General features: G+C 46.4%; 1 protein-coding gene across 3 annotated transcripts in view; it reads right to left on the bottom strand.

Moving 5' to 3' along the window:
- LOC119454527 (astacin-like metalloprotease toxin 5) overlaps positions 1–22,366 on the bottom strand; it is an 81,069-nt gene that overhangs the window by 27,596 nt on the left and 31,107 nt on the right. For all 3 annotated transcript variants that reach the window (XM_049666888.1, XM_049666887.1, XM_049666889.1), the window contains exon 4: positions 21,388–21,502. In XM_049666888.1, coding sequence (XP_049522845.1) covers positions 21,388–21,502 — 115 coding nt within the window. The remainder of the gene's footprint in view (positions 1–21,387; positions 21,503–22,366) is intronic.

Raw genomic sequence — 22,366 nt, 5'->3', positions numbered from 1 at the left:
TTGGCTTTTAATGGAGGGAAGGTATTCAAGGTTTCGGTACGTCGATGACTTTTTAATTCTTTTAAAGAAAGTGGACGGTTTCACTGCCCCGGAGTATTTTGATGTTTCTATTCAAGCTGGGCGGGTTTGAGTTTCACTCATGAATTGCTTGGAACTGAGGGGTTACAATTCCTGGATCTCAGGCTAAATTTAGTGCAGGCCATGTATGCTGAGAGTACCTCCCACGGATTAAGAAGTGTCCCTGCCTTTGGAATCTGCCCCCTCTAAAATAGTAAAAAGGGGCATCGATTAAATGTGTGGGATGCTGCGCTCCGTAAGTCATGCCTGCATTCAATGCAGCATAGCTTTGACAGTCAGATTAGCAGCGGGATTCCCTGAGTTGCTTGTTGTTGTGGTGGCCGAGTCTAGATCCTGCAGAGGGTAAAGAACAGAGCTGGAGCGGAAAGAGCTGAGACCCAGCGATGGATGGCGAGACCCGTAGCCATGCCTTATATGCATCAGGTCTCGCACAACCTGAAGAAGGTTGCGAACAGGCATCGTATTCCTGTGGTCTTCACGGCTCCTAATAAGCTATCCAGGCTCTGCCCTCGAATTTGCGGGGACAGGAAAGGAGGGTTGCCAAACCAGCCACGATAGCCGCTTCGTGGGGTGTGCGACAGGAGTGGCATACTTCGACCCTTGTTGTGCGGGAAGGTGTACATCGGCCAACCGAACGGTGCATAAACGACCGGCTCAGGGAGCATGCGCTAAACGTTAACAAAAAGAGGACAAGTATGCACATTTAGTTGCCCACATCATTACGTGTGATTGCGAGGCACGATTTTATGAGACCACTATCTTAGGCAAATCTGCAAGCTACAAGGCTCGAGTGGCTCTAGAAGCATTCTACATCCACAAGAACTCAGATATTTGTATAAGCGAAGCGTCAATTCTTTTGCACAGTGCCGAACAGAACTATTTGAACTCTGTTGCCTGAGGGAGATAGTACTGTTAACTTTTTTAGATTTCTTTTTATCACCTCGCATGGGAAAGGGGCGCGACACTGGTGTACGTGGTTCACCTTAGAAATCGGAGGGTTTGTTGACCGAAATAAACGGTTGGTAGTAGCGCTCGTCCGCGTCTGTCGTGTCTTCGTGAGTGTTGTGCGTACTTTTTTGGGCTATGTCTGAAAGTAACTCGTGATATGTACTTGGGCCATGCGGCGGTCGCGACAGCACCATATGGGTAGATAATAGAGGAATAATGCAAAAATCAGTACGAAAATGTGTAATTTAACTGCCTGCAGAGCGGCGACAAATTTTCTGCACCCAAAATTAAGGAAGGGTATTGCTTCGGCTCAAAAAAGAAGTAAAAGTGGGTAGCTAAAAAGGAAAGACCAAAAGAAAGCCACAGATGATGCGGCAAGTTAAACTACCCAATATCCTAGTGTGTTTGTTGGGAAACGCCGCGAGGGCCGGGCTTTCAATAAACAAGGTCGGTAAAAATTTGTTAATGATGTCCTCGTAATTTTCGTTTTCGCACGATAACTTTGATCATGATGCTACCTGTTTGAATAAACAGCGATAATTTCTGCGGTTTTAGAAACTAATGAACAGTCATACGTTTTCAAAATTACGCGTTTATGGACCTGAAGGAACAGAACCTTTACTTGCATTGATTTTTGCCGCTTCGCTATCTAAAGGACAAACTTCACTCGGCGGGGAAGTTTAGTGAAGCGGTCAATGACTTCGGACACGTTGATGCCGACGTCTCTGTGGACGTCGGCATCCTTGTCGAGCCAGACCTTGTCGTCCGCAAAAAAGAACCACCTCAAAAATAGGCCGTTAACTTTCTTCTGTTTTCTCTTATTTTACTTTGCCTGCCTAACCATGTGTTCCTCAGACATTGTAGAGCGCAAGTAGTTTTTCTGATCTCATGTTAAAAATATACTATCTGCGCTTGAAGTGGTCACTGGAACGGTGGCTAGAATCTGAAGCCGTTTCTACACATTTACATAGAACCTGCAGTCGCAATGAGAGAGGGCATCTTTTCCGGTGCTAAAACCTAAAAGTACTCCTTCGATGTCGTTGGCATCCTTGTTTAGGTACCTTGCACGAACAGTGAACTGTTGGATACCGGAAATATCCGTCGTTTCGTCAGCAAATATGGAGAAGCGGCCTGCACCATTTACTTTTGCATCTAGGCTTTCTTTGATAATTTCACCACAAATTTCTATAATTGGGTTTTGTATCTGGGCTCAAATGCGAGGTATTACTGGGGCAACATCCAAATGGTTTTTCAGATATACAGCTCCACAATCAGCTCGCAAATGAAGAAGCGCTCTGAAAATACCAATATTTTCAGAGGGGATTTGCTTAAATCCATAGGACCACTGTCCCTATGGCCACGGAGAGCCAGACCTTGTCGTCCGCAAAAAAGAACCGCCTCAAAAATGGGCCGTTAACTTTCTTCTGTTTTCTCTTATTTTATTTTGCCTGCCCTGGTCCAGCTGATTGATCACATCGGGCGCCCTTCCTGAAAATGTTTGGAGAAAATTATCAGCTGCCAGCTGGCAGTCACGGTCATATTTAGTATTTTCGTGTGTGTGGAAGATTGCGAGCGCGGGCTTCCATTTCTGAAACGGCTTGGACACGAGGGTTCCAGTGCGCGCATGTTATCTCAAGTTTATAAGAACAATAAACCCATAAATTTCCAGTGTTGAAAATCCTAAAGCACGCCTTTGGAAATGTCAGTGCACCTTTCGCGTCATAAGTTTATGGGAACTTTATACCCATAAAGTTTAGGAATTGAATTCCATGCGCTCCGTAGATTCGCCGGCCACTGCGAGATGCCGCAGTGCTCCCGCTCGCTATCGAAAAACCTTTGAAAGTTTGTGCTCGGATGGGGCTCCTTGCGTTATGTGAGTCCAGGTGCCAAGGGCGCTGCGACGAAATCCACCCCGACTTCGCGATGTGCGTGCCGAAATGTCTTTTCGAGCGTGAAAAACACACTGTAGACAAAATCCAGAAAGATTCCCGGTGCCGGTGGTTGTTTTGGTCGGCGGTGCATGCCAGCACGAAATAATTTTTTTTTTTTTGGGGGGGGGGGGGGGGGAGGGTCGATCTGAAGTCCCATCAGTGCTACTACTGCTATTACTACCCCTACTGCTACTAGTATTGCATTATTACTCAATGATTATTATAGAGGAAGTACAACAACAATGAAAGCTTCACGTGAGATCCAACGCAGTGTTTTAGCATAAGTGATGCGAATGTTCCATTGCGATTATAGAAAATTTTTCATGTGTTAAATTTGTCGATTTTACGCAGATTGACAGTGGAATCAACATTCTCTGGCTTACTTATCGTGATTATCTTTTTTTCATTTACCATAAACCACATCTCTACTATTAAATCACTTAAGCAAACTTTAGTGGACTCTGGGCTTGGGCTCCCGTGTACTAGTGAGGGATAGTGCCCCTGTATACGCGGGGCCTCTCTTTTCCTCGCGCCACCGGCACCGCCGTTGGCTGAGCGTCGTCACGCCGTGACAAGCGATATAAGTCGTTCTACTCGGTACAGAGCAGAGAACATGGCGGAAACAACGCCGGTATACCACTTGCTTCAGCCCTTGTGCCATCCGTATCGGCAAAGGCGCGTTCCCACCACAGCGTCAGGAAGCACGTCTGGCCGCTTAGGCCAGAGCAGCGGTCTCACTTCTATCGCGTGCACTCGAGCAGGGCCGCGATTTTGTAGCGAGGCATTATGACTTATTCTACTCTAGCCTTATCATCCACCGCTTCCGGCCGCCTGATCCCGTTGATAACGCGAGCGGACCGTGGCTCCGACCACTAACAAAGCGCGATAAGCGCGAAAAGGCATTATTACCGGAAAGGCATCGCTACAAAATACCGGCCCAGTATACACGCTTGCCCTCGTCGCCGCGCAACAACTATCTGCAGCAACTCTGAGCATGACGGGATGCCGCGCACCGGGGCCGCGCAAATCGCAATGAAAGCAGATGAAAGTGGGAAAGCTGTTTACTCTGTGCCGTACAGACGGACCGTTGTCGTCTACAGTAGTCATTAATGCGAAATCATTACATGAGCCATGAGGCAGAAAAGCCGGCGTCGTTGACAACGAGTGATATCAAAAGTCAATGTGACATCATCAGTGTCTTGAATGAGATCAGTAGTAACATAGAAGATAGTAAAGGGTATTACAACGTCAATTAGTAGTAATTATGGGTAGTTATTGTGAATTAAGGTGAATTACAGTGAAGTGAATTAAAGTTACAACAAGTTAGAGTGGGGTGACTTAAGGTGGAGTCAAGTGAATTAAGGTGAAGTAAACTAAATTACAATGAATTAAATTTGGTAAAGGTGGGTTAAGGTGGATTACCATATTAACTCGTAGCTACTTGGCGATGAGTTCTGAATGGTTGTGGTCTGGTGATTAATGAATGCAGAGAAAAGAAAGTGAAGGATGGATCGCAAACAGGTTGTAATACCTAAAAAGTATTTATTGGTAATGACTAAGAGAAGTCATAATGCTTTCGCATTCAAATTACGTAAGGATACTTAAGCTACAATTTTATTTTTGCGCATGGGCCGCCACAGAGCTATCGCTTTAAACTCCACCGCACCTCTACCCGCCATATACCTCTTTGCAGTAAACCTTCTCTGTGATAGCGTTCATGATCCAACGTTAAAACCCGCCATGTTTGGCTACGTCATAGTGCACAGCTATCGCTTTAATATCTACAATCTTTTTATTCTTCGGCGCGAACGTCCGTCACATCCAATTATCCTAGCGTTGCAACGGCAGCCCCTGCCGCATCCGAGTTTCACCCCACCGCCCGTATATTTCGGCCGGCAGCATGCTGCACTGTCAATGCTTGAAGGGGTCTGCTGCGTCACGGCGCGAAGCTCCCCTCGCTAGAAACCGGCGCAGTTTCTGCGTGCGCTAGGAGTGCATGTTTATTTCCCCTTAAACACTACGATTAGCAACATCTAGGTCTAAAAAATTTAATTAAACTATAGGATTTTACGTGTCAAAACCACGATCTGATTATGAGGCACGCCGTAGTTAGGGATTCCGGAATAATTTGGACCACCCGGGTTTCTTTACCGTGCACCTAAATCTAAGTACACGGGTGTTTTCACATTTCGCCCCCATAGAAATGCGGCCGCCGTGGCCGGGATTCGATCCCGCGACCTCGTGCTCAGCAACCCAACACCATAGCCACTCAGAAACCACGACGGGTCGGAACAGATAGGAAATTCAAATGAATCACATGCATCAAAGTTTGCATTGCGAGTATTATCAAGTACAGTTTAAGTTTTTTTCTTGCACTTTATGACCCAGAACAGCAACAAGCCCTGGTCAACCGAGCCCGGACGGCGGCAAAAGCCAATGGTCTTCCGGACTAGGAGGTCCGACCACAAAACGGCTATTAATTTTCCATAATAAATGTTTTATTCTCTCTCTCTTGCACTTTATGATATATGACAGTCTTTGTGATGACTTCAATTTCCTGTTTTACGTTTCGGCTACTGACACTGCACAAACTATATTTTTTGTCATAATACGGAATACAGGCACCAGAGTGCGGCTCATAAACACATCGGTATAATGAGGCGTAATTTGTGGATACATTTCTCGCTATGGGTAATATAGGAGCTCCTTTCTCGCAAATATGTGTCTTGGGTCAGAGCGCTTATGCTGAAAGTGGACTGATTGTCCGCGCTTTCCGTGGAGCTACAGAAGTGACTGTGAAAGCCTTTCGCTGTTTAAAGGTGTATAAGCCTTTCCATGCCAGGCGCCTGAATTATACACAAAGAACGCGCTCGTCCGGAACCAGAAAAGTCGCAAGCATTATGCCAAGGTCGGGATTACCCTTCTACGGGTTAGTCGCGTCCTTGACAAAAAAAAAAAACCGGGGAGTGACAAGTCATTTTTAACGACGGGCGGTCGTTCTTATCGTGATCACACATGACGACTTGCGCCAACGTACCGCGCTTTGTCCGGAAGCTGTGATAGTTCATTCTTTAGAAAGGGTATTTATTTTTTCCGCAACGTAACTTACGTCATCGGGGCAGATTTAAAAATATAAAGGTCACGAGTCAGGCAGTGGTACATAGGTGAAATGAACGCCCGAGAAAGATGGACTTGTAGTGGCTTTCTTTTGGAAGCGCTGATAACGTTGCAGTTTAAACCACAATAGAACTTCGTACACAGTATTTTTACCAACAGTTTAACAGAAGGCTACTCAGTCGTGATATTATTAAAGTTATAACTTTTTAGCAGAGACACTCTCACATGACTTCAACATATATACAATAAAGGGCTCTGTAATTTCCACCGTGACTTAACCAAGGTACGTTGGCGTACTTGATGTAATAATTACAGTCAGCCTACTCACATGTACCGCATTACTAATCACATCTACCATGGCCTCGGCTACATCCCAAGAAGCAATTGCCTACCTCTTCTCATTGCTAAAGATTCGGTAGGCGTAAGACAGGCCAAAATTTGAATATGAATGCCCTGTATGGAATTAGCATGGAACCTTCAGTGATATAGAACGTATGCGTTACACTCGAGTCTGTCCAGAAACGGGCAGTAACATTAATTTACTCTGATTATTCATTTATCATCAGTGTTAATAAACAAAACGCATGCTGAGCTTCTATCGCTAGGTTTGCGTCGTGAAGTCACCTGACCTTGCACAAGTTCTACAATTCTACGCTATAATATTCCATCATCAAGAGCTCGGCGCTTGTCATCACGTATAAGCTAAAAAGCAGCCTGGCCTTCAGAACGTATAATCAGCGTCCAAAGCTTTCGCACGTCTGAAGCTGAAAAAATATTATATTTCTACGCCTGAGGCACGCATCGTGGCATTCGGATTTACAGCGTATCCTGGTCTAGAGTAAACAAACGTTTTGCATACTTTTACTGGCTGTGGGCGTAGCTGCGTTGAAAATGAATCATTCGCAGAATCTCGGCCGCGTAAACTTTTGACGGTGACTGTGCCATTGAACACCTGTATTTTCTTTATTCTGCACACATTTTTAATGAATGATCTTCCAACCAACGTCATGCAGTGCTTACACCTGGTTAATTTTCAGGACAGCCATCTCAGACATGTTGAATTAAATATAAGAACTGAACTACTATGTAGTACGTCATTATTATCACCAATGAGGTGTAATAAATTTGTAAACAAATAAAGGATAATAACATTGCCTATGAAATTTTACTCAAATCTCAGGACTACTTCAAAATTTTGCCTGTTCGTCTTGTGTACCTCCCTATGCTTTCTAGGAAACTGAAAGGGCGAAAATCAAGTGTGAAATTGACATGTCCGGTGGTACCATGCAGAAAAGGAAAGGTTTGGCTTAGTAGGACCATGTGAAAGGTTCAGCTGCCATTGTGCTACTCACACACAAGAACGACACTTTTGTATTTTATTTATAGGCAGTAGACAAAATGATAAATGATGCTCAGTGCACGCTGGCGTGATCATGACAAAACGACCGTACCGATATGAGTCATAAACGATTATAATAAAGGAACATTTCTGCAAACCGTCACGGTCCTTTCTCGTGTTTCTTCAATTATTCAAACATGTTAAATTTAGGGTAGGAGAATATTCGCACATAATTACTAAAGAATTGCACCAGTAATCATATCATGGTGCTGTGACATGATTCAGCAATAGAGTTAGTCAAGAACAGAACAGCAGAATGCTATATGGCAACTTCGGTAATTGTAGCCGAAAACAGTGTCTTCTTGCACAACTTTGAGGGCATAATTCAAAAAGGGTATGGTCTGTGATTGGAGTCGTTCTCTATTTTTACACGACAGGCTACATTAACACGTCCCAGAGTCTTTTCGCATAATTTCCAATACTCCTCTGCGTAAGTTGTGGTAAAAGGGTAAAAGGATATGAAGACTTTTAGTATTTCTGGAATTTTGTGAAGGTATATGGGAATGGTTCAAATGATAGGACACGTGCGCTGCATATTGAGGGTAGAATGTTTATGTTTCGAGGTACTGGTTTGTACTAAGCAAACAAGCTTGTGCAATATTTCGGATATCCTTCATTTGCACTGAAGGTCAGGTATACGCAAAAATTCTGCTTTGATATAATGCAAATACACTCAGTCAAATAGCTTCAACTGTATTCCTTTGTAAAAAATGTCACAGTTTCGCCCTAAGGGCGAAGCAATGAATGCGATAGCAACACAGCAATGTCATACGAAGTAAGGTGAGCGGCTTTGGTAGCAACAACACGCAGAACTGTTGTCGACGCCATCGGCGTTTTGCCCGCGTTAGCTCAAAATGCGTGCGGCGTTGGTGACTGTTGCTGGAGCCTCTGATATAAATAGGCACTTGGTGCCGCAGCTAAACGTCGCCTCCCTTCCCTCCCCCTCCCCCACGGCCTCTCGCGCGTCCGAAGAAGGCGCGTTTGCTCTACATATATGGTGATTGTAAAGGAGAAAAGAGACGCCTACTTCTGCAGCCCTTAAGCGAGCACGGCGCAGAACGCGCGTTTGTTCTCCGCCGTGCGTTCACTCCCCGTGAAAGACGCGCCCCTCGCGCCCTTTCACTCGCACATACAGCGTTCGGCGCGCGGCGACGATTTCATCTCCAAATGACGTCATACGGAACCTCACGGCGACGGCGACGGCAACGGCGACGGCGACGGCGACGCCGACGGCGACGGCGACGCCGACGGCAGAAATCTGCTTTTGAGTGTCCATATAATTGCTATCGCAATAAAATACTACGTCTGGGGCTGCAGCCAACTTTTCTACTTCTGTGTCTTTTAATTGCACACACTGGGCGCTATTTATTTTTGTGGCACGTTCCAAGCCGCACAAGAGTTGCACAAAACACGCCTTTCCCAAGACGTAGCTGAAAAGGCAAAATATTTCTTAGTAATGACTTCATAAATATTCACCTCAGGAAAGAAATGTACTTTCAAAACACGTTACCTGCGTTTATTTTCCAAAGTACAATATACCTAAAGTGCAAAAGATGTTTGGAAACACGTTCGCATGTTCTCGAAACCAGCCAGCTATTTTTTTAGGAAGACTTTGCTACAGTAGAAAGAAACTAAACAAGAACCGTAACCAAGGGCGCGATCTTGTACGCGTTCCAAAATGGAACGGAGGCGTTCCGTTCCATCGAGCCGCACACCATTGATCAATTTGAACGTCGCGGTTGAAATGACCAATCGTGTGCGGCTCGATGGAACGGAACGCCTCCGTTCCATTTTGGAACGCGTACAAGATCGCGCCCAATGCTTATGTCCTGCATTTAGGAATATGCCATCGGGTGGAAAACCGCCAAACTAAGCAGCGACAAAGTGATAAGAAGAAGCGCGGCACAGCTGGCTTCGAACCTGCGAACTCACGATCCTGGTTATCAGTGATCTTGATCTGTGGTCGCTCAACACGCTCGGCTACCGCTTCGAAGCGCTGCTGTTGGCGAAAACTAGGTTTATATATGTACCACAATAAATTCCGCGACCTTGTTATGAAAACTGCGATTTTGGAACGACTTCTTTGCCATTTCAAGAGCTGCTGCTGCAACTAGCTGAAAGCTGATTCATTGAAGTTGATAAATCATTGAAGTTGATAAATCCCCAAGAATACGTCAGTCAATGCGATAGGTTCATCGCAAATTGCTTTTTACTGGCCAAAAAAGCCTCCAAAATTTTGGCTTTTCAATAGACTCCCACAATTGAAAATTCGCCCGCAATTTGTAACGAGTTTTCTGCCGTATGTAATGGTACCACTTGCATGTTATTTCGGGCTAAGCGCCAAGAGCCTATTTCCATGGGAATATTTCAAAACATGGCTTATATGATTAGTTATTTGGAAAAAAAACGACGCTCTCCCGTAGAAAACGCGTATGTTTTCTGAGACGGCCGCTAGAGGCGCTGTTCTAATGGAATGCGACGGGATCCACCCAGCGAGAACCGTAGGTAACGTGCAACTCCCAGAAGCGCTTGGGTTTAAAGTGGAAAGAAACATAAACAGATCAGCCGTAGAGATCAGCAAGAGACGATTAGAGTACTGGTGGAAAAAAAGCAGGGAAAAGATGGATACGACCTGATCTCGTAAAATCATAGGTACAAGGTAAATTTTTGAAAAAGAAAAATAATGAGAGGTATACAAAAATGCTAGATAAAGAACATGTATAGTATACCTGATTAAGTCAAGCACGCTAGGTGACTATTTGTCGCCGCCCCGTTTCAAAGGGGATGCCAATAAATCATCACCATCATCATCATCATCATCACCAAATTACTGGTAATGTATAACAATTTTACACGCCCTTAATTTCAAAATCTTTTTCTTTTAGGCTCATGGTAACTACTGTATGCTACATAGTGGGGCCGGAATCACAAAAACGTTCTCATGCTAAAACTGTTCGCAGAAGCAGGTGTCAGCCAATCGTGGTGCAGCACTTACGATCGAAAAGCTTTGTGAATTCGGCCCCTGGTGGTTTGTTACTTTGTTTTAGATCTTGTTTGGTTTGGGTATCACTTCTTATAATCTTACCTTGAAAAAAGTTTTAATGCGTGTATACATGCTCCCCGCTATAATCCTCCTCGAGCGAATATGGGACTGTGTGATAAATAAATGAAAGGCTGTTCCAGTGACTGAATCGTCCTGGTTCTGTTTTCAAGAAGGCTTAAATGTGAGTGCGATGAGGCGAAATTTAGTCACGGTGTTACGCAGGCTAATAACCAAAGTGGGCCATGCAGAAATAAAACATATACGTACCGCCGCAAATATACACAGGCTTCAAGCGTTGAGTTGTATGAACAATGCTGAAATGTGTTGCTATAATAAAGTTTTACCGCATGGCCTGCATATTGGTTCTTGGTTCACTAAAGTCATGTTATTCTATTGGTGGTCTAGTCGTATGCACGCCGTCATATGCAACAGTTGTCGCCTTGCGTCACCCTTGAATCACCTGTTAACAATAAGATTGTCGAACTTAGTGTGTCCTAGTGGTTTTTCCCACATTCCTTTGGTGCGAGATATAATTTTGTAGTTGGATTCATGATCTGTCTCGTTAGCGAATTTATTGTAAGGATAAGACCATGCCGCGTGCAGTTGGGCCTTTTCTCTGTGCTCTATTATGTCTGACTAGCGGCATTTTCAAGCTTAGTACATTAAATAAAATAAGCAAAACAATGCAGCACTTACACCATAGAACATTCATTTGAAGAGCACAAATTTTTCATGTGCCAAGAAAATGACAACGTAAGGGTGTGTAAATGGTGTCATGCAACCCAAAAAGCGTTTAGCATTTAACGAGAGTGCAGCAATCAGCTGCTCAATATCGTATTTGACCGTTTTTTCCCCCGAATCTCTACACAACGCCGCCATACACGTCGCACTGCAGGAGAAGACGAATACTGTCGAAAATGTTAACTTCCTATTGGGAATGCTTATTGTAACCAGAAAAAAAATTCGGCCGACTTTTTTCTAGGGCAGCATGGGCTTGAAAGAAAGCAAGTGCTAAGATCCAAAGACAAACAGTTGATAGACTATCACTATCCGCTTCCAAAGGCACAAAGCCAATTTGTCTTGTTTGTGGTAAGGTTGTAACTGTTATTTGACCGACTAGGTGGGTGGGACGGTTTTTTGGCGAGAAAACAAAAGTAGTAGCCCTGGCATTGTCCGATAAATGACCATACTCTGACAGTCCACGTCTCGGCCCCACGAGAGTGGAGCCACGTGTGCAACTTTCAACAAAAAACGACTACAGCGCAAAAGCTTGTAATACTCGCCTTCGCGCACTACCGTTAAATGTCGCACGTTTAATAAAAGGAAAAGAAAGATGAAGTAGCACTGTGCTTTTTGATCACCTCGGAAGGGGACTACTTCCAAGAACGCCGAACGCAGATGACTCTACCTACTGCAAAAATGTTTAGGTGTTTCCGTCGAACGAGACAGTGACCTTATGTTAATGTATTGAGACGCTGCCCAAAACAAACAGGAAGAAAACAACAACAGACGGGAAAGAGCGCACACTACCTAATACCACCATTTTTGGGCACTTGTACTTTAGATTCACTTTTAAAGCAACGGCTTGCGCGAGAGAATATATCCATTTTTCCAACAAGGAATCGACCCACCACCCGAAATTCTCTTTCTGCGTGCTGATATGCCCCATCCAATAGAAAACCGCATTTACAACATGTCTATGCCACTGTATCCGCAGTGGCAGACACCAAGCTGCTTTTTGTAAACGACACGCTGTGCCCCATTTGCTCGAAAAAAAAAATTATCGGCACACGGTCGCAAGAAGACAGAACTGCGCCTGTATTCGAAACTTGTATGTGTATTGCGCCTGGCTTGAGCGTAATAAGTAATAATAATATTAACTACAATAATATTAACAATGAGGTCTATTTTCGCCCGACAGGCGAATCACTGATTGCGACAGAAATTTATTAGAGAGCTGTGCCAACTAAAGTTAGTCGTTTTATCAGCTGCATAAACGGCTGTAAATATTCGCTTACTAACTAAATTAACCTGCACGTTGTCACGCGCGCACAATCACAAACGAGCACATCTCTTTCGATAAGCGCGGACACTCACTGTCAAAACGCTGGCGTGGGGGAGAGTGGCAGCAACAGCCAGCGAATTGTCCATCGTGCTACTTCTAGCTTCAACGCTAACTAATTGCGCCGAGAATACACCGCACACGAAGGCATCAGGGGCACTTTAACGAAAAGCTATTCCAAACTGCTTCTATTCTATTTTTGCAATCAGGCCTCCATGATTGCCCAACTTCACTTGTCTTTCACGCAACGTAAAGGAAAAATATTAGCGTAGCTTGCACGGGAGGCTCAATGCTACAGAGAAAGCGTAGCTGATGGGCACCTAGCTTGGCATGGCTTTTGGACTAGGCTAAGCACTACCAAGTAATTCCCAGCATTTTCCGGAATTTATTGATCATTTATCGATTATCGATTAGCTGCTGGTTGACTATCGATTGTCTATCGATGAGAGACTAAGCTTAAGTAGTCCCAACCATGCTTAGCTAGACTTAACCAGGCTCAGCTTCGCCAGTTCACAGAGGTATGTGTCATTGCGCTTGGACCCTTTCTGCACTACCGCCAGGATCGGCCCACAATTTCTGTCCGCAGGTTACGGACTAACGCTCGGCTTAAACAGCTCCGCTGTTAAAAAACCGCGAGAGCTACTCACTCTTATATGACGTGTGCACACTAATTATGCATGTGAGACCGAACAACAGAAAAATATTATTTTTCGTTTCTATGCCTTTTTACCATCAGCCATCCGCAATTGGTCAAAAGTTTTCGGGCTGCGTCCACTTCGCCTGTCTGTCACCTGACGACCAAAAACCGTGAAAAATCACTGCGTCAAGGTGGCTTGTACGCATTAAAGATGCATTATTACGCCGATCAAAACTTAATTTTCTTTTTAATAGCCGGACACTGCCCCGTTCCGACATCAATAGAAGGTGAGTACCCGCCGATCGCTCTGGCACTGGCTAGTCGGAGCTGCCGTGGAGAATGGACTTATTTGCCTATATTAAAAATTTTGCGTGACATTATATGGTTGTCGAGTCCTTTCAGCACGAAAACGACATCGCTATGTCAAATTTTCTTCACTGAAGATTCGTTTTAGCTGCATTGTTACGTTGCCCTTGCACGCCGACGTGATTTTATAGCAGACACCGAAAGCTAAGTAAGAAGAAGCAGGGCAAACGCAGACGCCGGCAACACCCTGCTCATCAGGTTATCTACTTTCACTGCGCTAGCCCGGCCCCACGTTACCCCCTCCACTTCTGCGTGCTCATCGCCCTTGGTCAGCCAATCAGGTAAGAAATATATGTTAAGTTAGGCAATGCTATTCCTTTTGAAAGCAAACAACATGCAGTGACCTCCTATAAAATAGGAGAGCGTTTCAATAGCCTTCTCAAACAACGCTGCGAGTCACCGCCCGATGCTTGCGTTGGCGGTTACGTAAATTGGACATCAGGTGATTAGAAGGAAAACAGATTGGAATAGTTTTACGTTATAGGGTCCCAGCCATCGGCCCGCCTAGACTTTGTACCCAGCGCAGATCGCTTTCTAGATCGGGGCCGCGCGGCCCCGCTCAGCCGCGCCATACGTAGCCGCCACGGGAGTAAAACATCCCCCGCTTTCCCTGCGGCCTTGTGCGCGATGGAAGACGGAGCGCTTTTTCCCCGCCTTCCTCCCTTGCGCACGCGAGACTGAGCAACCATTTTTTGCTCACCCTCTCACCCTTTCACTTTACCCATACCATACGGCGCGCAGCCACGATGTTATCGCACTTGGACATTATACGAAACATCACGTCGACGACGACGGCGGAAATGTGCCTGGAGTGTCCATATATTTGCAATCGCAATAAAATTATGTGGATCCGACTCAGCGTGGTAAGCAGAGTAAGCGAAGCTTTCTCTGCTGTTTGCTTTGACTGACGATAGTACGCGGTGATCTTCACAGTGAATGTTTAATTTCTTCAGCATTTAGTGCAACGCGAGAGTGGTGAGTTGATGTTCTGCGTGCACCTGTTTGTCCGTGTAATACACACAATACACAGCGAGACGTGCTTGCTTGAGGCATTGTTGTGCGCCGTTTTTCATAACCTTCGAAATTGAGCCACCAGGCTTCTAAGATGAATCTGGCACGCTTCCACTCGCACCGGCAACATACGGCATCCGGCCGCGATGTTATCGCAGTCGGACTTCACACGGAACATGGCGGCGACAGCGAAGGCGACGCGTATGACGTCGGCGTAAATGAGCCTGGAGTGTACATATAACTGCTTTCATCATAATAAAGAAAAGTTGTGTACGGGAAATACCGCTGCCATAAACTAGAAGCTTGTTTTTCCACAGTACGACTGAGTTTGTGGAGAAACAAACGCATTGTATGTTTTCTTCGTATTTCCAGGCGATTTGGTGCGACTGCATTTAAAAGCCCGGAATCAGGTTAGTCATGTCCGAACGACCGTCAGACCAGTGTTTTGTTGCGCTACGAGAACATTGTAAGAGTCACCTTACGAGAGAAAATATTCCCGACAAAGCGGGGCTCCGAGAAGTATTCTGAAGCGATTACCTATTTGCGCAGCTAAGCAATCGTGTTGCTCACAGCAGGCCCGACAACAATTGACCCGGTGTAGTTCAGCGGTTGTGGCTCCACTTTCTCAAACCTTCACAACCTTACCTTCGCGTATAACGTGCGAGATTTGTGTACACTGAACAGGCACGCATGATTTTAGTTATACTTCCGAACTGAAAAAAGAAATCACGTAGAACCTCCTCTGGGAGTTGCCTAAGTATGCACAAGCATTGTGCCGCTTGCTAATCCCCACGCTGCCCGGTGTCATCATCAATGTTATGAAACTTGATTTGACCAGCATAAACCCTTATAAACCCTCATCGGTCGTTATCAACCTTATCGAACACGATCCGACCCTTGCGAACTATTATCGGTCCTTATCAACCTGGATGTCCAGCTAAGCTGTTACAAAACCACCACTACAATTGCTGAGGGAGCATGCAATGTTTATTCATGGATCGGACGCTTGTTTTGCACTTGTTCTTTATTGAAACGTGCGCTGTTCTGTGTATAGTATGGGTGATCTGAATGAATGTATGCGCTGTTCGCTTCACTTTGCTGAGCGCTTGTAAGGCTCTCTGCCTTACGTGGTTATGAGCCATTGCATTCGTCTTACGTGACGGACGGACAAATTTCTCATTTGGTAGGCATAGAAATGCTTATGCATTTAAAACTAAAACGGGATGGTTTATTAAACGAGACGAAGCTGCTGATTTTCGCTGTAACACGGGGACTATCTTTTCCTCTTTATCACGTTCCGTCACGCGCACTATAGATCATGAGTTTTTCCTTTCAATTTGTTTTTACACTGATAATATTCAAACCTTCGATTTGTCGGCACATTGCACTAAACACACGTAACACACATAACAAATTAAGTAAACACCTGACAAGTAACACGTAAACACACGTAACAAGTGCTCTATTTGGCGATGTCTTTTTGTCTCAAAAATTTGCCTAATACTAAATCTGTCTAAGCACCTTATCTTTCTAAATACCAAATGAAACACTTTACCATGCACCGAAACTTGAGAAAAAGGGGGGCGCGCAACCAGGCTTCGTGCTTGGATGGCACTCCATAAAGCCATTTGGCCCGCTACTTCTTGCAGAATCTAATACCATCATGTTTCCTTATACGTCATGGAGCAAATATGCATCACAGCTGCACATTCGTGTCCATTTTTGACATGGTCCGCCAGCTCTTTCCCATCAATTGCACGGCGGACGAATCTTTTGCTCCTGTAGAGATGCTTTGCCGCATAGTAGCCAAACAAAAGCGCCCCAGGAAAAACATTCAGCCAGCGGAAAAATACCAAACTGGACCTACATATATAGAAATACCTAAAGTATGTGCCACTAGAGTGCAATTAGCGGATGAGTTTTTACTGTGCTGCAAACTACATTTTAAAAATCATCCCATGCATTTTCAATGGGTCTACAAAAGTGCCCAGGAAAAAAATCCAGCCAGTGCAATTAGACTACACTCGACATATACCGTGAGAACGTTGTCGGGATTTAGTGCCTAAAGTGCAAATCGCGAAAAACAAGCCATTGCTCAGTAATCGATTTTTTAAAAAATGCTTCCCATAGAGTTACGCCAACCGCATCGCCCCAGGGTCGGCTTTGCCGCAGTAGTCGATGTCCCAGATTGCTGGACTTGATATAACACGGCATTCATCCACATGCGTGAAAAAAAAAGAAGATCCTCATAGTCTAGATGGTAAGTAAAACGAGACAAGAAGAGTTTATTGCATTAGACATACACAAACACAGAACGGTGAATGCAAGGACTATAAAATGAATGATAAATCCAATTTCTCAGAGAGTTTTGCTTTGCAGATACCCTTATAAAGCAAACAGGCAATGGCGGGCATTAGTAATATTCGCAAAATCTCTTTGAACGCGGGTATATACTATGGTCGACCAACCACGCGTTTCCTTTTCCTTGATCAGCAAGGAGCTAATCCTGAGGCGCCGCTCAGCCGCATGTGCTTAGCTTACAAATTCGATGTTTGCAGTCAATTTGAGTTGCTTATACTGAGCGGTCTTAGCTACTACGATGCACCAGCTTCCTCTAAGTGCCTGCGATGCAGTGCAGCGCTTTCTTTGTTGCACGATAGAATTTCAGCTGAAAAAAAAAGTATTGTAGGGCTTTACGTGCCGAAACCAGGATCTGATTATGAGGCACGCCGTAGTGAGGGATTCCGGGTTGATTTATACCATCTGGAGTTCTTTAAAGAGCCCCTAAATCTAAGTACACGGGTGTTTTCGCATTTTGCCCCCATCGAAATGGAGCCGCCGTGGCCGGGATTCGATCCCGCGACCTCGTGCTTAGCAGCCCAACACCTCAGCCACTAAGCAACCATGTCGGGTATAATTTCAATTGAGAGAGTATGCGAGAAAAGAGGACACCATATTTCTAAGAGTAAAAAGCTATTTTTCTTGTACATTACAGGACACTAACGGGAAACAGTAAATAAGTTTACACCAATAAATTACTGCTGGTAAACTTTATTTTTATTGATTTTGCTATACTATTTTAATTATATGGAAGAGGAAATGAAGGTGAAAGTTCCATCTTTCTATAATTTAGCGCCGAAATTCCGATCCCGGTGCATCAGTAACGTCACTGATTTCAATGCACTCTTGTTTTTCGCATTTGGGCCATTGTTAGCTAGTAAAAGTTGTCGAAATTTGGTAAGTGCGGTGTTTGGCCCCATTAGAATGCAATGCAGTCCATCTATGTAGATAACAAATTCACTGCAGTCGCGAGCAGACCCCGTCAAAATCTATGACGTCACGGCGAGCTGCTGCGGAAGCTTCGAGGTGGCGCCGCCAGGCGTTTCTAGATGTTGCGCCTTTTCTGGCAGCCTCCTCTCCCGGCAAGAGTCGCTTGCTTTAGTGTTACATAAGTATAACTTACCAATGGAGCTGAAATATTCTTTTCTCTTCAATGTTCCAACGACTCAACAAACGACTCAGGAAAAAGGTTGCACTACTTAATAAGACTATCGAAGAACACTGCCGAGTCCTTAATCAACAGCAATGGGCGGAGCTTTGTAATTCTCTAGACGGGCAACTCCACCACTCCTGCTCGTGGAAAATCCTTAAACATCTTCTTGACAATACCAGCACCCGTTCACAACAGCAGGATCGTCTCACCAAACTCCTATTCACAGAAACCAAGGCGCACGGCCAGGACCACGTCACCAAAACCTTATGCCAAAAGTACACCCCCTCCGGATCCGCAAAGCCTCACGGACCGTACGCGGGGTCCTCGAACTCAGCCCTCGATGAGGACTTCAGCGTGGCCGAGGTACACGCTGCTCTGCGCCAATTGAACAGCCGTTCAGCTCCAGGCCCGGACGGCGTCACGAACAAAACTCTGAGAAACCTAGACGACCCCTCGGTGGAACAGCTCACCGAGTACATTAACGACTGCTGGCGCCAAGGGTACATTCCCCCATCATGGAAAACAGCCAAAGTTATTCTTATTCCAAAACCTGGTAAGCCATCTAGCCTTGCCAATCTCCGCCCCATCTCGTTAACCCCGTGTGTCGGTAAGGTTATGGAGTATGCACTCCTTACCCGCATAAACTCTGACCTCGAAGACACGTCTGCACACCCCTACTCAATCATCGGCTTTAGAGCGCATCTCTGAGCCCAGGACGCCATGCTCCAAGTCAATAATCTAATTCTCGACGACAAATCCCGACACACGAAGGCGATCCTGGGCCTCGATCTCGAGCACGCCTTCGATAATGTCGCGCACTCTACTATCCTCGAACGCATCTCCCTGATCAACCTCGGCGAGCGCACCTACAACTACGTACGAGACTTTCTATCCAACCGACGGGCGTTCCTCTCGGTTGGAGATATTAAATCTGAGAAATTCACTCTCGGATGCGCGAGAACCAGACAAGGCTCTGTCATTTCCTTAATGCTGTTCAATTTGGTCATGCTCGGATTAGCACAGGAACCACAGAAGCTCGATGGCATAGAACATACCATCAATGCCGACAAAATTACCATCTGGACCACAACGGGCAGCGACGGACAAATTGAAACCGCTCTGCAAGACGCCATCGATGCCGTCGAAAATTATCTCCAAGGCACGGGACTCCGATGTTCCCCCGACAAGTCAGACCTCCTCCAATACCGCCGCACGCTCCGTGAACGCCCACCACTAGGATCTACGCACAAACGCCATTACGAGGAAATCCAACTCCATATGAGGGATGGTGGATCCATACCCGTGGTCTCCACCATCCGGGTCCTCGGCATGACCATCGAAGCCAACGGCGCCAACTTAGCGGCTATATCCAAGATCCTCCGACAGATGGCCAATACGTCGTGGCTGCTGAAACGGGCGACCAACCGGCGACAGGGCATGAAGGAAGAAAGCCAGTAGCGCACCCAGGATCTCTGCCAGGGGGGGGGGGGGGGTTGACAGCTTGCCAATACCATCTAAGCAGCAATAATTTCGATTTCTTCACGGGAAATTGTCAAAAAATGCGCTTTTTGCGAGTGTGCAGACGACTGCGCGTCTTTCATCTTGGTTGCAGTACTCAAATGCGTAAGGAAAGAAAAGGGGTTAAGCAAAAGGGGGGTTACAACCCCCGAATCCCCCCCCCCGTCGGTGCGCCACTGAAGAAAGCCTAATCCGCCTTGTTCACTCGTTCGTCATCTGTCACGTCACGTACGTCGCCGCCTTCCATAATTGCTACAAAGCAGAAAAGACGAAATTGGACATCATTATATGCGGAGCGGAGCCTACAAGCTAGCCTTAGCACAGCCAAACAACACCATCACTGAATTTCTACTCCAATTAGGACTCCATAACACCCTCGACGAATTAATCGAAGCACAGCGTCGGTCTCATCTGGAGCGTCTCACCCTCACAGAAACGGGCCGGCACATTCTAACTAAACTCAGCATCACCTACCACCGTCAACATGGCGACAAATACCCGATTCCACGCGGCGTAGAGACTTGGCTACATGCCGACCCTATCCCCCCAAAACATGCACCCGGACTATAACAAAGAACGTCGGAAGGCAAGGGCTGCCTCCCTCATTAAAGCCTATGGCGACACCACGGGCGTCACCTTCGTCGACGCAGCTGAATATCAAGACGGGCACCGCTTCACGGTGGCTACCACCGTAGGCGGCTCGCTCAAACATGCCGCCAGCATTCTAACCCAAAACGCCGAGACGGCCGAGGAAGTGGCCATCGCCCTGGTCACCCTTGATCCGGACTGACACACCATCGTGAGCGATTCCCGCGCGGCAATCAGCACTTACATCAAGGTCGTATTTCAAAACAAGCACTACGCATCCTACGCCAAGCCCCTCACTCACTTGAAAACCAAATCACTCTCGTCTGGTTTCAAGCGCACGCCGGCGACGTACATCCGCACCTCACCAACCTCAACGAGGTCACTCACTCCGTAGCACGAGGCCTTGTCAACCGTGCCGGAGACAGCGCAGGTGCACCCGCGGAACGCGATCGCCTCACCAGCTACAACGAAATTACGAAATCATTCTATCTCGAAAGAAGAACGTTCCCCATCCCTCATAAGAAGCTAAACAGAGCACAGGCAACCACCCTTCGCCTGTTACAGATAAACACGTACCCCTCACTAACACGTTACCACAGGATCTACCCAGACACCTACCCTAGTAACACTGGCAAGATCTGTAAGACTCAGGCAGCATCGCTTCCCCACATGCTATGGGAATGTAAAGACCAATATCCGACAATTAATACTGTGACCCTCTCGTCGAGATGGCATGCCGCCCTGCGCAGCTCCCACCTCGGCGACCAACTCTGGGCTACCCAGCAAGCCTGCGAGGCGGTGAAAAGGCAAGACCTCGACGTCCCCACGTGGGAGGGCCCGGCTAACTAAACTGCTGGTTTCAATAAAAAGTCGTTCCTCCTCCTCCGCGTTCAATGTTCCTTTAACACTTCATCACACATCGACTTCTATTCACGTCCTCCAATTCTCATTGTTGTTTTCACTTCTTCTGTCACGTATGCCGAGATTGCAGTATGAATAACAACTTTGAAAACTTGTTCCCTTCAGCCACATTGCTCCTTATGCGAGTAGTATCGCAACTCGTGTTTGCACGTCACTTACGTATGGACGAGTCCCAGCAGTAGCATAGCAACTCGTGTTTGCACATCACTTATGTACGGACGAGTCCGAGCAGCTATTCGTAGTAAGCAGGAAGCGATATCGGTATTTGTACTCACGTGTTACCGTGATAAATCAAGACGTAGTCCCTCTGCGTGGTGCGGTTAACAAAGCGCAGGCAGCTCATCGCCTCAATCCGAGCCATGGCTTGTCGGATCACTTGCTTCTCTCGATCTGCCGAACCAAACACCGTGTCAGGGCTACAGCATCTTGATTTCACGGGGAAAGGGTTAGAGGCGAATATGTATGTGTGCTTGACAACGTCTGCATAACCGCTGGATGCGGGCCTGTTTCCCTCTATCTCTCTATGCTGCTGGCCCACTATATATAGCAGCAGGCCGGCGGAAGAAGAGGACGTACGTGACGCCCTACATCATAATCATTATAATCATCATCACTGTAAAGGACGTTGACAAACCGCAAGGGGAGGGGCCTGAATAGCAATTTCGCCCCAGAAGTATGGAAGGTCGCCGTTTTCCGCCCTGGCAGAAGGCAAAATCAGAGGAGGGAGGGGGGGGGGGGGATTCTAGCTGGTCAGGAGGCGCTCTTCGGCTGCAGAGAACCCGTGTCGCCACCCCGGTGCATCGTAAGATGCCACACGGGCGGTCTGAAGATGCGCGGAAGGGGGTTGGTGTTAGGAGCAGTTTTGCCCAGAAACGCGAATGGGGCCAAACGCCTTCTTGCACTCTGCCTAAAACAGACCACGTGCAAGACGTCATTAGAGTGTCGATGGGCATGCCTCGGTGGCAGAGAATCCATTTCCGGGCCCGAGGCATCGTGTAACACGACGCATGGGCTAGTATAGAGGCGCAGTCCGTCTTGGGACTGAAAGTTTTACGGGCCCGCCGAAGACGGACCACCCGTGGGACATCATTGTGCATCGATGGGCGCGTTTCGGTGATGATGCCTTTTACTGAAGAGCGTGGTTTTTAACGAAGGCGCGGAAACCGGGCGACTCGGGTGCTTCTTTCTCCCTTAGTGTTCTGGGAAATGCCGTGAGAGTTTAACGGGTCGCGGAAAGGAACGGCCTGTGCATTA

The sequence above is a fragment of the Dermacentor silvarum genome, chromosome 5 (assembly GCF_013339745.2).
Source record: "Dermacentor silvarum isolate Dsil-2018 chromosome 5, BIME_Dsil_1.4, whole genome shotgun sequence".
NCBI classification, from domain to species: Eukaryota; Metazoa; Arthropoda; class Arachnida; order Ixodida; family Ixodidae; genus Dermacentor; species Dermacentor silvarum.
Note: the sequence above shows the minus strand (reverse complement) of the source record. Positions and strands in the feature narration are given on the sequence as shown.